The sequence below is a fragment of the Platalea leucorodia genome (genome assembly GCF_965183815.1).
Source record: "Platalea leucorodia genome assembly, chromosome: 5".
In the NCBI taxonomy this organism is placed as follows: domain Eukaryota; kingdom Metazoa; phylum Chordata; class Aves; order Pelecaniformes; family Threskiornithidae; genus Platalea; species Platalea leucorodia.
Window position 1 is genome coordinate 89,879,655 of NC_138827.1, and position 16,277 is coordinate 89,895,931.

Sequence of the window (16,277 nt, forward strand, 5' to 3'; positions counted from 1 at the left end):
ACCAAAAAGCGTCAAGAAGGGGGTCATTTGCCAGAAGGGCCTCTAGAGTCAGGGGCACGCTGGGAGAGAGGTGGGGGCACAAAAGCTAATCCTGGAGGGGAGCCCAGCGGGACAGCGGAGAAGGGCTGGAACTTTTTTCTTTTTAATCTCTCTTGAAACCAATCGGACGGAGGCTGATAGCTGGCCGTACTGTGGGGGGCTTCGCCTGGTTTGGGGGTTTGTTTTTCCCTCGCCATCGCCGGGCTCCTGCGGCGGCCGCGCAGGCCCTGGGGGGTGCCGGTGCCCCCGACCCGCGCCGGGGCGGACTACAAGCCCCGTCATGCCGCCGGGCGGGCGGGCGGTAGCGGCGGAGCGCGCCTGCGCCGCCAGACGTGGCAGGAGCCCGCAGCGGCGGCGGCGGCTCCGGCGCGGGTCCGGCTCGGCGGCGGCGATGGCTGTGCCGGGGCAGGGCGCGGGGGCTGCGCGGCGCCGCGGGCGGCTCCCGCCGCCGCTGCTGCCGCTGCTGCTCCTCGGCCTGGCGGTGAGTGGCGGCGGCGGCCGCGCCCCGGGGCGGCGGGGGCCGGGCGGGAGCGGGGTGTCCCCTTCCCCGGGCCGGGGCGGGGGCGCTCGGCGCGGCGCGGCCGGCGGAGTTGGGCGAAAGTTGGGAGCGGGACGGGCCCCTCGGGCCGGGCGCGGCGGCCGCCGCCCCGGGCGGGCTCGGCTCGGCACGGCACGGCACGGCACAGCCCGGCGTGGCTGGGCTCCGGCAGCTCTCCTCCCGGGTGTTGCCCCAGCCCTCAGCCCCTCTGCCGCTTCCGTCCCTCTCTCTCCGTCCCTCAAAAAAACACCCAGAGAAAACCCTCCCCGGCGTGCGGCGGCGTCTCCCCGAGCGGCTGCGGGCTGGAGCCCCCGGCTGCCCCGGCCCCGGCCCCGGGGGCTCCGGCCGGCGGGCGCTTCCTTCGTGAGTAAGTGGCGTGCGAAAATCGGTGCCGCGGCGGCAGAGGGTTTCCCTCGGTGGTGGCTCTGCCGCAGCGAAGCCGCCTCGCTCGGCTTTGTGCACCTGTGCGCGGGCAGGGCAGCCCTGGGCAGCCCTGGGCAGCCCCGCCGCCCCTGCCTGCGCGACCCTCAAATCTGGCGCTCTCCATCTTTGCACATTCCGGAGGATCTGGGTACGTTTCATTGAAATTACACTAAGTAGAACACTCCTTACCTCAGGAAGACTCCTAGACTTATAGAAATATTTTAAAGTCTGATTTTTCTTTTTTTATCCACAGAATTTAGCATAAATAGCTCAAAAGATTGGCGAAGGCATGCTTTAAAGCAGTCCTTTATTTACTTTATTGACATGAACTACAGTTCTTCCTTCTGCCTGGACAAATACAGTTAACAATTAATGAAAAATTAGTTAATTGTTTTACGGACGCATGATCTGAAATGTATTTGGAAGTGTGTGACCTAGGAGTGCTTGTCTAATTCATACAAATCAAGTGTGGAATTGCTAATTGCCCTATGCTTATTCTGTACTAATATTAGAATTGCCATCGTGGGACAGAAAGCATCAGCCCTGCGTGATGTAGCCTTTTGCCGCTGGCAGGGGCCTAGCTGTCAGCTCATTCAGGAGGAGGGAAACGAAATGCTGTGCATCCGGCACAATTTTTGTTTTGTTCTGAGCTTGGTCTAGAAGCACAGACCTCTGCTATCTGCAATTTGTTTATTGATTTCAAGTGAAACTGAAGTCAGGCTGAACTCTTCCTAAAATGTTGGAGAGGTCTTAGTGTGGCTTTTTTTTTTTTTTTCCCCCCTGTGGCTCATCTTTAATATACACAGTACTTTTCTCAGTGATACTTGTGGCAAGTGTATTCCTCGGATTAAGTATATACTGTGGACCAAGTGGAGTTACAAGTGGACTGAATTTTCCCTTCATTTAAAATAACTAAACATGTGGAGATATTTGTGGTATTTCTTTCTGTATCCACTGTGACTGTCAGACCTTATCTTACTGTAACATTCATTTTATGTTAATGTAAGTATTTTGCTGTGATTTCTTTTTGTAGATGAAAAGACTTTTTTTTTTATTCCAGCTTTCTTCATTTGAATTTGTTGTTCCTAACTATTCTAGTTGCCCTTCTTTGGACCTTTTTTGTTGCAGAGCTGGTGTCTTTGAGATGAGCAGAGTGGGCCTGCCGTTGTCAGTGAAATTGTAACGAAGCCATTATAATTTATCCACATTATTCTCTCTTCCCCTTCTTAATTTGCCCCAGCATTTTATTTGCTCTGTGATGCTGCATGCTGAGCAGATGTCTTCATTGAGCTGTTGATTCAGCTAATTCTTTCCCCTTTGCTGTGTACAAGTAGTTTAAATTATTTCTTCCAATTTGCATTATCTTGCACTTGAAGGTGTGATTTTTCATCTTGAAATATGTAACTTGCTGTACGCCAGGATTAAAAAACTAGCCTACAGCTGTGACATTGCAAAACCTGCTTTTAAATTTTTCTTGAGTCAATGTTTGCTAAGTCAGTGAGGCCGTTAAATTGGGACGTTCTCAGTGTGTAAAGTTAAAGCGAAGGTAATGCCAGCTGCTTGGTAGGACAGAGGTTAATGAGAACATTGTCTTTCCCTCCAGCCCGTCATTTTTTACGTACCCAAACATGATTTTTTTTTTTTTTTTTTTCCTCTCTCCTGGAAGTGCTGAGTGCTTGCAGTGCACCTGGGACAGCAGCTAGAGTCGCGCATGCATAGCTCTCCTGAAAATACACGGCTCATTTTTAAAGTAGGACCCAAAATTGGAGGTGGCTTCTGAGAATTGAAATCCTGATCTCTGTAAGAATTGCTGCATTTGTAAAAGGAAGACTACAAAGCTGGATGAAGAAAACACTTCAGTATCTTCTAATGGAAGATGTTGTTATCTTCTGCATCACTGTGTGTATGTGACACACATTGCAGTGATCTTTGCCTGCTGTAAAGTTTTATTTCTTGAATGAGTTGGAGGGTCATAGGGAAGTTGTGGTTTAACTTTAGAGATACTTCCCTATTTGGTATGTCAAGTGGTTGACTATATTTCACACTCGAAGGGCTGAATCTACTGTTAAAGGCATTGGGAAGGAGTTTCACACTGAGGTGGATTTGCATTTCGTCTGATGTATCGGGTACTGTCCTTTCCCTAGCAGAGGCCAGCCGCTGCTTCCAGCAGGATTACGCATCTGGGATCAGTTTGCTTTGCAAACACTGATGAATGTTATGTCAGGCCAAAGTGGCAAAGGTCACTTTGTCTTCTGAGTGTTGGCTTAATGACAGAGAAACTGAGTCAAGAGAGTCTGACCAGCTTACAGGCATTGGGAAGCAGGCTTCTTGACCTGGTGCCATTCAAACCTAGTGCCTTCAAAGAAAGGCTTGAAAGGAACATTTCAGGCTTCCAGCTCCTCAAGTCTCAGTAAGGTCACAGGAATGCACGGGTGATCACTGACATGGACTTGTGAATCCAGGCCTGCGGGGAGGGCTTGGACGTGGCTCACTCTGTGTTGCAGGTAGCCCTGCAGTGTGGCAGCAGTGGCTTTGCCTCCGGTGAGTTTGCAGACAGGGTGCGAGCACTGCTTCTCTTCTGCAGTGCTCAGGTGCTGTTCCCCACGGTGGCTTGAATTCAGGAGTGCCTCTTCCTATCCAGTTATCTTTGTACTGCAGGAGCTGCTTTGGGAAATGTTTTGCCACAGGCAGAGGGAGAGTATTGCAGAGGCAAATCCCTTACTTGCTGTCCCCCCTCTCCATTCCTACTTCGTCTTTTCCCTCTTCAAAATACGGATTTGTAAAACTTGTAGTGTGGGCTATGCTCTGTCCCCTCAGGTGCCCTTCCCAAATCAAACCTTGCCTTTCAGGACTGGTTTTGTTACTCAACTCTACCTTATGGAGTGATGTTTTGAATCCATTGGCTTTGGTGCCAAAGCGCTTGATTACTTCAGAGGGCCTGGGATGTTGCCACAATTGTGGTGTGGTCATCAGAAGTGGTGTTCCTGCCCAGGGGTGTGTTCATGACGATGTGAGCCATTGGTCATGGAAGAGGTGCTTGTTCTGCTGTTGACCATTTCTTTTGCTTTTTGGTGACGCAGTTCCTTGGGTTCCTTCATTAAGGTAAAACAGAGGTAATGAGACTGACCTTTCTTCAGAGTTGTGTTTGGGGGTCTGTGAATGGAAAAACTCAATGCAATTTGCCACCAGAATCACAAACTAGCATTGCCTTAAGTTTCTTGATGTGGACAGGGTGACTTTGGATGTGAGTTGTGGTTTACCTTGATCCTCCCACCATTTCAAGCTTGTGAATGGCAAAAAACTGTGATAGCAAAGCAGGTCTTAAGTTTTGGCACTTTGCTAGCTGAGAGCAGCTGGTAGCATTGGTGGAGGGCGCTGTGATTTGTGCGCTTGCAGAACACAGATAACAAAGGGCTGTTTCATTTGTGGCTGCCTTGATGATGTCCTGTTTGTTGTCTTTGGGTTTATAGTAATAGAGCATATTTACTGGGTGACTGCAAATAGACTCTTTCTCTCCCCCTCTTCACTTTTCAGGAGATGGCACACCATGGGTGTGTGGTTGTGCGCTGCTCTAGGATCAGCTGCATGCCAGCTTGCTCTGATGCTGCCTCCCTTTTGCCTCTTGCAGATCGCTTCCTTTCTGTGTGACTCTTACTCCAACTATTTAAATTAAGCTTCGTCTCCTATCACCTGGCAGCAAAATGTGAGGATTAATTAGTTAATATTTGTGCAATGCTTTGAAGATAACAAGTGCCATGTAAAGTGCTAAGGATTTTCAGGTGTCATTTTTGCCCTCTCTTCTTTATAAGTCCCATTAATAGTGTTTTTGTCTTCTTTTTATAGCATCTCCTACGTGCTTCTGGAGTAGGTGATACTTCTTTAAACTTCTTCAAAACCCAATTTTTAGTGGGGGATTAGATGGCATATGCTTTTCTCATGCCCTTAGCTTCTGAAGTCATCCAAATGTGCTTGTTCAGAAGTGATATCTGAAACATTATTTCATGAACAGCTTGTTTAATATATATTGCACCAATGCCTGGCTTGCAGAGAGAGCGAGCTTCACGTTCATAATAAGGAGGAAGTTCTTTGTCAGTATTAGTAATTGACCCTATTATAATCAGTTGTTAATTAGTAAATAGTTCCATAGGTTTTCCTTCACTAAGCATTTGAAAACCAGTGATAAACCATACAACTAATTGGCTACACAGAGCCCTTAAGAGCAACCCTTAGTATAAACTATTATGCCTGTAGCTTATGTTCCTTAAAAGCCAGTGTTTAAGAACAATATGAACAGTAGAGTCTAGTCAAATCTTGACGTCTCCATGGTATTTTTTGCTGTCTTCTATATTTGGAAAGTGAACATAGCAAGTACCACGTTAAGTGGAATGCCTTATTTGTAGCATTCTTCAGCCTAAGTTAAAGCATACCGAGATGCTCTGTGTCAGGATTTTAATTTGCCTTCCTCTGTGAACAAAAGAAGATATGACACTTGCCACTTGCAGACATGACCCACCACAATAAAATGTCAGGAGTGCTTGGGGTTTTTTATCCCTTGAATGGCTGGAGGTAAGAGTTAATTGATCTGGATTATATACGGAGTAAGAACGCGTTCTTCCGTGGAGCTCATGGGAAATGAACAAAACCCAAGAAGTGTCCAGTGGGAGCGTCTGCAAATGTAAATCTGTCAGGCAATGCCATGGTTTTCTAATGCTGTCAGTCTTCCGATGCAGAAGTTGTTGATTTTCTGGTGTGTCTGCTGGAGCGCTCCTCACCTGGTCGTCCCATGCTGCTGTAGGCGCTGGAGTCGCCACTCCCCACTGGGCCCGCAGATGGCTTTTCGGATCAGTCACAGATAAATGTGCTGCAGCCTCTGTGCTGGGGGTCCTCAGCAGGCTGCAGTTTGGGAACCCCTGCAGATGTGGTTGGGAGAAGATCATGTTGTGGTCCCAGCTGGATTGCAGGGGCTACTTCAGTTGTGACCCCTGAAGCCTGAGACCCACATGCTACCCTTTCTCTTCCCCCTTTGTTCACATAATAAATTCTTAGCAGGCTTCCTTGAGGTACCTTTGGGTAAGAGAGAGAACCCATCTCCCCTCATCTGATTTGATTAAAATGTTTCTACAGCTATTTTGGATATTAATCATGAATGAAAACAGGGGACTGTCCTACTTATCACTATCCATCTTGGAAGGCATTTGTTACAAATGGCTCAGTGATCAAAGCAGCACAACCCTGAATGTAAATAGCAGCAGAGGGAGGGCTTGTGAGTGAAAAGCAAGCAATTATTGCACAAGGTCAAGAGTGGTTTGTATGATGAACAAGGAAGATAAAACATCTGCAGTCAAACTGTGATTCTTGTTCAAATCCAAAGCCCCCTTGTTTACATCTTGTATTTTTAAGCGAGAACAAATTGGGGGGGAAGGGAGCAACAGATCTGTTTCTTTTGTGCTTGCCTGGATGTGACTTAGACCTCGTATTTTCAGTACGTGCACATTGCCTGCACACCAGGACCTGGCTGTGCCACCGGCTGATCTGCAGGTTGACAGACCTCCATCACTGCAGTACAGAGATGTTCCTTCAAATCAGCCTTCTGAAGTTAAGGGTACATTCCACCACAGGGTTCATTTTGGGAACTGAGTAGGAAAAGGAGGGTGAGATCTGGTCTTGTTCTTGGGATTTCTTGCCTGTGTCTGTGTCGTCCCCCCCCCCCCCCTTCCATTTTACTGTAGCAGGGGAGACCCTTGATTAGAATGTGAACTAGTTCCCTCCTAAAGAAATTAATTACGAAATTAAATTCGGTCATCCCCATTACTGCTTGGAATTTTGAGGCAGGTTTGCTCTTCAGCTAGATTCCCATAAAATGCCTTGTCAGACACAATCTGTTTCATATGTACAGGGTCACTCATTGATCATATTTACAGTGGGTTGAATGCTGTTGTCCCAAAATGAGAATGACATCAGTGGGCGGTTAAGCTAAGACAGAAATCAAAGTCAATGTCTTGCTGAAAAATGGGCTTTTGAAATTGTGGTCGAGTGTAAGACTGTGTCCCTGCCAAGCAGCAGTTGTGCTGGAATCAGCGTTGTTCGTGTCAGCCCCAGCTATTCTTAATGAATAGTGTGCAAATTGTCTGCCTAATTATACATATAAGTGTTAGCGTGTGCATAAAAGTTGTATGTTGACATAGGGATTCGGGCACCTAAGCACTGTTTCAGCTGTATATCCATTTATATTTTGTATGCATAATTTGTGTCCACGGAAATATATTTTTTCATGCTCTTGAACTGGAAATAGGAGAAATAGGGAATAGTTTTTGTGTCCAGTGTATGATGCTACTCCTCTGATAGTGCCTCCTTATTTAATTTTGATTTGCATTTTCTTGGTTTTGGAACCATGTGTTTTCATTGCTCTTGATGTAAAATAAATTAAAAAATTATTCTCCAGGCATGCTGCTTATCCTTAGCAAAAGACCATGCTGTCACGAGGCTTTTGTGGGGAGCAACTCATAAATTGAACCGGCTTCTGTGGGAACAGCAGCTAAGCATTTATCACATTTAATTTGAATAATAAATATAAAATATGAAAATACGTTCTTGTGGCACCTTGAAAAATATTCCCTTTTTTCATTCTGAAATGAGATTCAGAGAAGAGCAAAAACTTGAGAAATAAACTCTGCTTTCCCAGATCCTTGATGATTTTGAGAAAACACGGCCTGAGGGATGACCACATTTTTCAATAGTGTCAGTCCTGGAAGTATAATTAGCAAATAGTTATTTGCCTGTAACTCTCTTTGCCTCTGGGTTTCTGAAAGCTCAGATGTTTCTTGGCTACCAAGTCTAAGGGAATGGGGTTGTGGAGTGCTTCGCTGCTCTTTAACACTTGCAATGTTTGGCAGCTCTGCAAGGACTTGCTGGAGAGTTGGAAAAGGAGGAAAATTAAACCTTTTTGACTGATCAGACTTCTTCCACCTAGCTTGCAATATATTTAAATACATACTTTGAAGAGCAGAGGCAGAGCTAGAGCACTCGTGGTTTTGTACCTTGTACTCAAATAGCAGTGTCTGTCAGCAGTTTTGAATTTACTGTCTTGAGGGTTTGGGTTCGCTTATGTTTTACTTGAGAATTCTTCGTGCATCTTAGACGCTACAATCACATGACTGATGTGCGACCTACGCCATAAAAAATTCTGTGAAAATAAATTCAGATTGAGATCTTGAGCTGGGGAAAATCTGCAGACTAGGAAGCGCTACCAGATTTGCATTTCATAGTCTGCCGTGTGCAGTCTGCCTTTTTCTGAAGGTCTCCACCAAAGTTCCCTGCATCCAAGGACATCAGGTGAGAGCTGTGTTGGTTCCAGCTCACCGAGGCAGTCATGGTCGATGAAGACCCGTTACGCTAGGTGCTGTGCAAATGCAGCATGAAATAAAATAGACCTTCCCTCAGTTTTATTGCAATTTCTTGTCAGCGTAACTGTCACAGGGCAGGGGTGGCACAGATGTTGCATATGGTGGTCCTAATATGCCATCTACTTCAATGGGTACCAAGGTAGGCAGCTTCTTGAGAAAAAACGTTTGGAGTGTTTCTTAGCTTGTTGGTAGTGGTTGTGAATAGATTTTAAAGCTTTAGGATGCTCAAGTGAGAGTTTAGCTTGTTTCTTATTTATAGAGTTCCATATGTGAGAATGTAGCACACTTCCTAACGCATATGAAAAGAGGCTTCCTGCCCAGGAGGGACTGTCACCTTTCTTGACCTCTTCTTTTTTTAATATGAGCTCATCTCCTCTTGTGCCCTGGATTTAAACAAGAAGCAGTGTGCTTGGTCGGGCAGTGCCTGGCTGATGAGCTCTCCTGCAAAGACTTCAGCAAAATGTCTGGAGTAAATCTACCTGAGTCATATCTCACAATTAAAGTCATATAGCACAGTACATGCAAATGAGCCTTGTCTTTGCTGCCGCTTTGCCTGTGGGCTGTGCAGGAATATGAGCCCGGTTTTCTGTGAAGGAGTGTGTAACTGCTTCCATAGCATTCTCTTTTCCCATCCTCTTACTTCCATGCTGTTGCCAGAACTCCTGGCTGTAGCCCTGGTGAGGCCGTAGCTGCTGGTGTGGTCATTACAGCATTGGCTCTGGAGCAGGGCACAGCAGCCCCATGGCTGGGACTGGCATCGGGTGAAAGCGACTGCTCAGCATCACTTGCCTTCAGTAGAGCTGGTAGTAAAGGCTGAGGTTCTTTGGGAGGTTTAATGATAAACCGGCCTCTCGTTTATTCCTGGGTGGGGTGTTCATTAATTGCAGCAGGAGAAAGCTGGAGAGCGTGGAACTACTTAATTCTTATCAGTTTGCAAACACCATGTAGTGCAAATATGTATTGGGAGGTGGTGAACTTTTCAGCTCAGCCGATAACCTCTCAGTATTGCTGTGGCTGCCTTAGATGTGCAGGCTGGGTGTTTCTGTCCAACTCGATGCCTTCAGCTTGTACTTTTTGCGTTTTATAACCACAAAGGCTGTGACATTAATCTTAATTAAAGGGAGATGATGATTTATTCGGCAGGTCTGACTGGTGCACTTGTATGCACAGTGCCTTTCCCAGGGGGTTTTGGTCTAAACCAAATCAGAGTGAGCTGCTGTAGCAAAGCTGCAGGAAAATGAGTAACATGTATTGATTTGATACCTGGGGAGGAATTGGGCAAAGTGGCAGTGGATATATGCAACGTGACGTGCTTCTCCCTCCAAGCACTTGCCGTTCCACCAGCGCAGCAAGTTTTCTGTTAGTGGCAACACCAACAAGGCGGTAGTTAAAGCTGTCACTGTTTCCAGAATCCAATTTTTCAAGAGGTTTATAGCTCTGCCATTATAAGGAGAGAAAAAAGAAAAGAGGAGGAAAAAAAAAAAAAAAAAGAAAATTCACTGAAATTGGCTAAACAGCCTTTCTATCTGGAAAAGACATGAAATGCACATGCTTCCAAGCTATCGGTAAAACTGTACAGATGCTTTAAACACAGTTCATAATACCATTTGGTGTCACGTTGGAAGTGGCCTTTTGGCTTTTTTAGTCCAGTTCTTTCTTTTTGGCAATGAGTTCATAGACTAGAATATCCTTATTTGAGTCCAATTTTTCTAAACAAAGAAAACTTATAAAAGAAGCAACCTGTAGTTTCACTTTTTCCCACTATGTTCAGCCTTAGCTTCAGTGAAGTTTAGGTTTAGCCTTCTATAATTCAAGACATAAGTAAAACCTTAAGATACTTGAATAGTTAAAAAAATAGAGGTGAAAGAAAAAGTTTTAAAAAAAATACTTAGGATTAAAGAGATCTGCTCATAAGTCAGTTAGATTAATCCTTCCTGTACAGCCTCTGATTGCAATGAGTTTTGAGCAGGAATTTGCATGTCTGTGTCACTCCACTTAGCACAACTATATTTGTCTACTTTGATTGGCAACACCACGTATTTGTCCCAGAAAATACACAAATGATTCAGATGCATCAGCCTGAGGTAGAAGGGCTGAGCTCTGGACATCTGGATTTAGAAGAATGTGAGTCTGTCGGTCGAATTAAAGCATCAAGGACATTTATGCTGAAGGTAGGGGCTGACTTGCAAATGTGCTTTTTCCCTTCTTAGAGTTAGACCATCTGGTCAGCAGGGCTCGGTGGTGGGAACCCTGCCTGCAGAGTGGGATAACTTATTCGCTCTGAGCCTGTGCGGCCTGTTGTGCTTTTATATTTTATGTTAAAGCTGTATCTTCTAGTAACTTTAAATTCCCAAATGTGTCTTGAGATTGTTTTGAGGATGGCCCTCATTTCAGCTCAGCCTCTCCCCTCTACCGCGTGCATGCCAAAACTCCCCCTCCCCTTTCCCCATGTAAAAACTTCTGGCACTTATAAAATAAGTTTTGTAGGTGCAGGTTTTGTTTCGGCGCCTCAGTGACGTGGTGTTTGCAAATAACTGAATTTGTAACGAAGTGGATTGCCTGGGGCTGCGCGTTCTGACTTTGATTGGCTTAGTGCCTTGTTTTGAATGCTGCAATCCGTAATACACGGGATGCAAGAAGAACAGCCTCTTACTTTTTCACATCTACCCTGGACACATTTTCTAGCCCAGTTGGAATGAGGCATGATCAAAATTAGTTCTGTAATTAAGAAAACGTTGAACCTCTTGTGTGTGTTAGGCAAATGAGCTAAAGCTTTTAGCCAAGCAATTAAGTGTTAAGGTTTTACTGTAAGGTGAATGTAAACTAGATAATTTCTCCAGCTAAGCTTCCCATAATCATTCCATTAGTATGAATTCAGTACAGTGCAGAAGGGAGGCAGCATAGCATGATGGATAAGATTATTATTATTATTGAAGATTATTGCAGCAGAAATGAGCAGTGAAGGCCCCGGCTGAGGTTATGGTCGTATTTTGATAGGAGTTTTACTTTATGGTAAGATGAAAGACAGACTTTGGTCTGGAGTGGTCCTGATTTAAATAGACCAAAAGATGCAACCAAAAAAAAAAAATTTCTTTGCATAGATACAGAACTGAGTTGCAGAGAGGTGAAATGCCGTGCCTTCCCTGTGGCCAGTGGAAGCCAAACTCAATCTTGTGGCAAAGGCACTGGTGTGTGTGTGAGGTGTGGTATGGCCGGTGGGAAACATAAGCCCTGTTCCACTTTGGAAGGGCGGGTGAGAGAGGGTTGTGGTTGGTGCCATAATGCAGGTACTGGATTATTTGCAAATTCTGTTTATTAGTTTATTGGTTATTTTAACTTCATGGCTCTCACTGTCTTCTGTGAGATATCAAAGTACTCGATTGAGTTTGCAGTGTGTTCTGAGATCTAGGGACAAGAGTGCTCTGGAAGTGGTAATTTGCTGCTTCTCTTGTTACAGTATATTAAATTTTCATAAGAATTTTAATCTGATTATCTGACTAGGGAACAAACTTTTAAAGGGGATGGCTTCTTAACTAAAACCATATTTCTTGATGTTGTGTTTACCTCATCTTTCCACTTAAGGATGCTTGCTTGGGAGTGGTCTTGGTCCAGTTCCAATAAGTCATGTGTATGACTTTTTTTTTTTTTTTCGCTTTTACTCATCAAATAGATATGATAGTTTATTTAAGGCAGTGTGTCTGAAGATTATGGAAAAAGGTCAAGGCAATTTCAAAAACAGTTTGTGTTTGTATTTTGTTTCTCGGCATGAAAGCTGTTACTAATGTTTCTTGCTTTGTGTTTCTGTAGGTGTTCTTGCCGGTGTTTGTGTACTCGTTGAAGGTGTCTCCACTCATAGAAAAAATAAGTGACCACAAGGACTTTAAGAAGCTTCTCAGGACACGGAATAACGTACTAGTGCTGTATTCCAAATCTGGTAAGTCGTCTTTTTTTTTTTTTTTTTTTTTTTTTATGTCACAGCTGTGTGTACCCAGCAACGTGTGTGCATGTCCGGTTACCTGTGTACGTGCTCAGGTGACTGAGCTCTTTACCCTTACTTGCTCTCCATTCAGTGTTGCCCGATGTGACTGCAAGGTGCTTCTACGTGACTACAAGGGCTTCTTCAGGACTGGTGTCCTTGTTCTAACTTGGACGCTCCTGATGTTTCAAGATTGGAGTCTTCTTAATTTGGTCTTCTAATTGGTCTGTCACATTGGCAAAAATGTACTTTATTCTGGCTTTGTCTTCAAAACTGGCTGCTCATAATAGCTATCAGCCAGAACTTTCTGGTGTGTTTATCACAGTAGTTTGCAAGTTTCAATTTCCTGGTGATGCTGAAAGGCTTAATGAATAGTTACAGTACTGAAATCAATCCATCTTTGCTTCTGACAGCTTTGGGTGTCCCGTGGTTGTCTTTCAACTTTAATTAACAAAACATAAAGATAAAAAATCAGTTGCTTGTGTAAGAAGGAGAAATGGCTCGTTTCATGTCATGCCACCTGTCCCCTTGAATCTCTTTGCTGTCTTCTCTCTCATTCAGGCTTTCCTTTCTGGCTGTTTACTCTTGCTCTTACCTGTCTGTTCTTCCTTTTGTTCTGTTCTGCTCCTGCTGTACTTTTTCTCCTTTGTTGCAGAGTTTGTTTTGGTGTGTTCTTTTGTGTGACACTGTGTAAAATGAAGAAACAGTCTTTAAGCTCCATACGCAAATGCAGAATGCTGCTGTGGATGTGGAAGTGATTGGACAGCAAGAAGTAAAATGTCACTCAGATGATTTTTCCTTAGTGCTGTATTGTTTTTGTTGTTGCTTCCTTTTCCTTCCTGCAGGCAAACAGTACCAGATAATGCTTTGTTTGGGGATTGTGTCCTCCCTTTCTGACCTGTTGCAAAGGTCTTATCTCAATTAAACACAATGATGTTGGTAGAGTTGCTCTGGGTTTATATTGTGGCAAATTGGAGAAGTATGTGGTGACCCAATATCCTCTCTTCCACCCCCCCCCCCCAATATCAGAGAATTTTGCAGACAAAAATGTGCAGGTGCTGGGATAAGTAACTTAGTTTCCTAAATATATGCTTATTCTGAAATAGTTAAAATGATATATGTGACTTAATTTTTGTTAAAATATTTGTGTTTTGCTATAGTGGGGAACTTTGAGCACTCGAACTTGGCCAAATGGTTTTGTAGTAACAGGTTCAAAGTGAAAGTCATAAAAGAGTTTCTAACGCTTTTTGATTTTGAAAGGAACACTTTAGATAAAAAAGACATCTGTATTATTCAGCTTTTTAAAGGGAAGAATTTCTTTTTATGCTTAATATTTTAAGTGGTGGTTGCTTTCATTTTTAGAAGCACAACCAGAACACTTCAGCTCTGACACTCATCAAATAAATGTTGCCCTATGGGCATTGTTCAAAAGCCGTGTTGTGGAGATTTCTTTTTTCTGCTTTTGTTATTTAATTGGTTGGTTTTAGCAGTCTAAAGCATTGCGTGCAGAGCTGACTGTGGGATTAATGTTTCTTCCTAGAACAGTGATCCTTGCACAATTAGAAATCTCTTGCCTAACTGTCACCCAGAAAGAGGGGAGGGGGAAAAAGAGATAGGAATTTGAAGGTGCAATTCTAATCCCAGATATACATCCCCCAGCTGTGATGAGATGTTGGACAGACAATTGTACTGCTGGAACAAAGGCTTTGCTTCTCAGATGAGCAAAACTAGATGAGTATTCCAATCTCATGCAGAAAATTCATTGGTTTCAAGAGATGTCCTCATTTACAGGATATGTTTAGTTCACCTTACTGGCTGGGTATCCTGCCAGGGCTGCTCAACTAGTGAGTCTTCTGGGACAAGTCTGTCCTATCCTAAATGCTTCTTTTTTAAAGGATGTTTGTCAAACTGTTCCACTCTTAAGTATATGTGAAGAATTCCCCCACGTCTATGTCCCTGTGTTGGAGAGAGGTGGCAGTTGCATGTTATCAGTGTTGGGGTAGGAGAGTTTCTTGAAAGCTAACATGTGTGGGCTGGCATCTCTGATGGCACCAGGCCCGAGCAAAGGCTGTCAAACACAAAGAAGCTGTTTCTGGCTCAGGAGATTGTTGAGATAAAAATTGTGGAGACGTAGAGATTATTTGAGGGGGCTATCACTGCCCACTGGCTCTGCTTGTCTACTCTGACCTATATAGGCCTTCACTTTCTCAAATGTTAGAGACAAGATATTGGTCTATAGAGGCGTTTGGTCTGACCCAATATAGCCGTTCTTGTATTCAATTAGTTGAAGTAGTCGTGGAGCAGCAGCAGTTTAAACAGATCTGGAAGAGGCTCTGGGTTTCTATTTTCTGTTTATTGAGACAGGAAACGGTTTCTGTTAGATTTTTTGGGGAATTGATACTTGTTTGAACCTCTGTATTTTTCCCTCCCCAGCTCTTGTCCCATTTTTCTTCTGTGTTTATTTTTAATACCATTTATAAGACTGTTTTGGAATGGAAGTGTTTTGCAAAATCTACACATGTGGCATGGCATTATAAAAATCTCAGTTGGGTATTTATATTACAGCCAGTTCTTGGAAGGACCTTTGCTGGGTGCTTTCTGCTAATAGTTTTGAGCTCCTCACGGGTGTTGGTTCGGGTATCTCCCAGGGTTATTATGAGAATAACAGTGTATTATTTTCTGTGTGTGACAGGGATAGAATGCAGGTAGGCAGGGATGCTGAATGACTTGCCCGTGCAGCTGATGAAGGTCCTAAATGAAGTTCCGCTAATTAGCAGGCAGTAGTACAAACTGGTTAATGCCCAGCCACAGGAAAAAGGCAGTGTTGGGATGGAAGCCAGTTTGCAGGAGAGGACACAGTACAGCTCCATGACTGTAGGTCAGGGAGCGTGCCTGGAGGTATGAATTTCAGTGTGTTGTTGAGGGGGGTGGAGGGAAGGAGCCACCCAACTTCAGCTGCAGCCAGCATTCCTTCTAGTTTACAGAAGATTTTACTGATCCCTCTCATACTGGTTTTTTCAAATTAGACAAAATGTTCTTCCAGTGCTTCAGAACAAAGGAATGCACCATTGTGTTTTTCTATGTGGAGTTATTGATTTATTTTTATTATTATTTTATTTTGTTTTCCAGCTGCTGCTGCGGAAAGCTCACTCAGGTTACTGTCCAGCGTGGCCCAGGAGGTGAAAGGACGAGGTACTATAGGCTGGATAGACTGTGGGTATGTGTCACACTGTTTTTCTCCTTTTTTCTTTTTTTTTTTTTTTTCTTCCCCCCCCCCTCCCCTTTTGGCTTTTATTGCTGACTGAGCTTTTTTGATGGCTCTGAAACTTTTTGCCTGTAACCGAACCCACATCATTCCGTGCAGTTTCTTCATAGCTATAGGGAGCCTACATCTTACCATCCTCTCTTCCTTCGGACCAGTGGTGGGGAATAATGTTTTTCCTTATGGCTGTGGTCACTTTTCTCTGACAGCGTGTTTTTCAGCCTGAAGCTGGAGACCCCAGATAGCATCGCCTTTCATGGGGGGCACGTAGCATGTGCTTTGGCTTTCCCACAAGCCGGGGGAGGAGGAATCCCACATGCTGTGTCTCAGCTGGAGGGCAGGGCAGTTCTGCTCCGACAGCAAATGTTGCATGAGCAGTAGGGTGGTTTGCTTGGTTTTGAAGAGTCCACCCATTTGTGTTTCTCAATAAAATGTCCTTTCTTTTAAAGAACTTCCTCTGTGCTCGTGTAGGTTCATGGCAATTTTTAATGTGAAGGCAGGGGAACTTGTTTTTGTAAGTGGTTGCTTGTGTGAGGAGGAATGAACAGGTGTGTACTTTCTGGTTTGCAGATGTGAAAACCTCCGCTGTGGTTCTGCTCAATAACACATTGCCTGTGGTTTTAGCTGGTGTATTGT

The 16,277-nt window shown here is 44.4% G+C and overlaps 1 protein-coding gene across 1 annotated transcript in view; it reads left to right on the forward strand.

Moving 5' to 3' along the window:
* Positions 1 to 363: 363 nt before the first annotated feature.
* PDIA5 (protein disulfide isomerase family A member 5) overlaps positions 364 to 16,277 on the forward strand; it is a 102,967-nt gene continuing 87,053 nt past the window's right edge. The window contains exons 1-3 of the mRNA XM_082312218.1: positions 364 to 520; positions 12,211 to 12,337; positions 15,509 to 15,596. Of these exons, the coding sequence (XP_082168344.1) occupies positions 431 to 520; positions 12,211 to 12,337; positions 15,509 to 15,596 (305 nt within the window). The 5' untranslated portion in view covers positions 364 to 430. The remainder of the gene's footprint in view (positions 521 to 12,210; positions 12,338 to 15,508; positions 15,597 to 16,277) is intronic.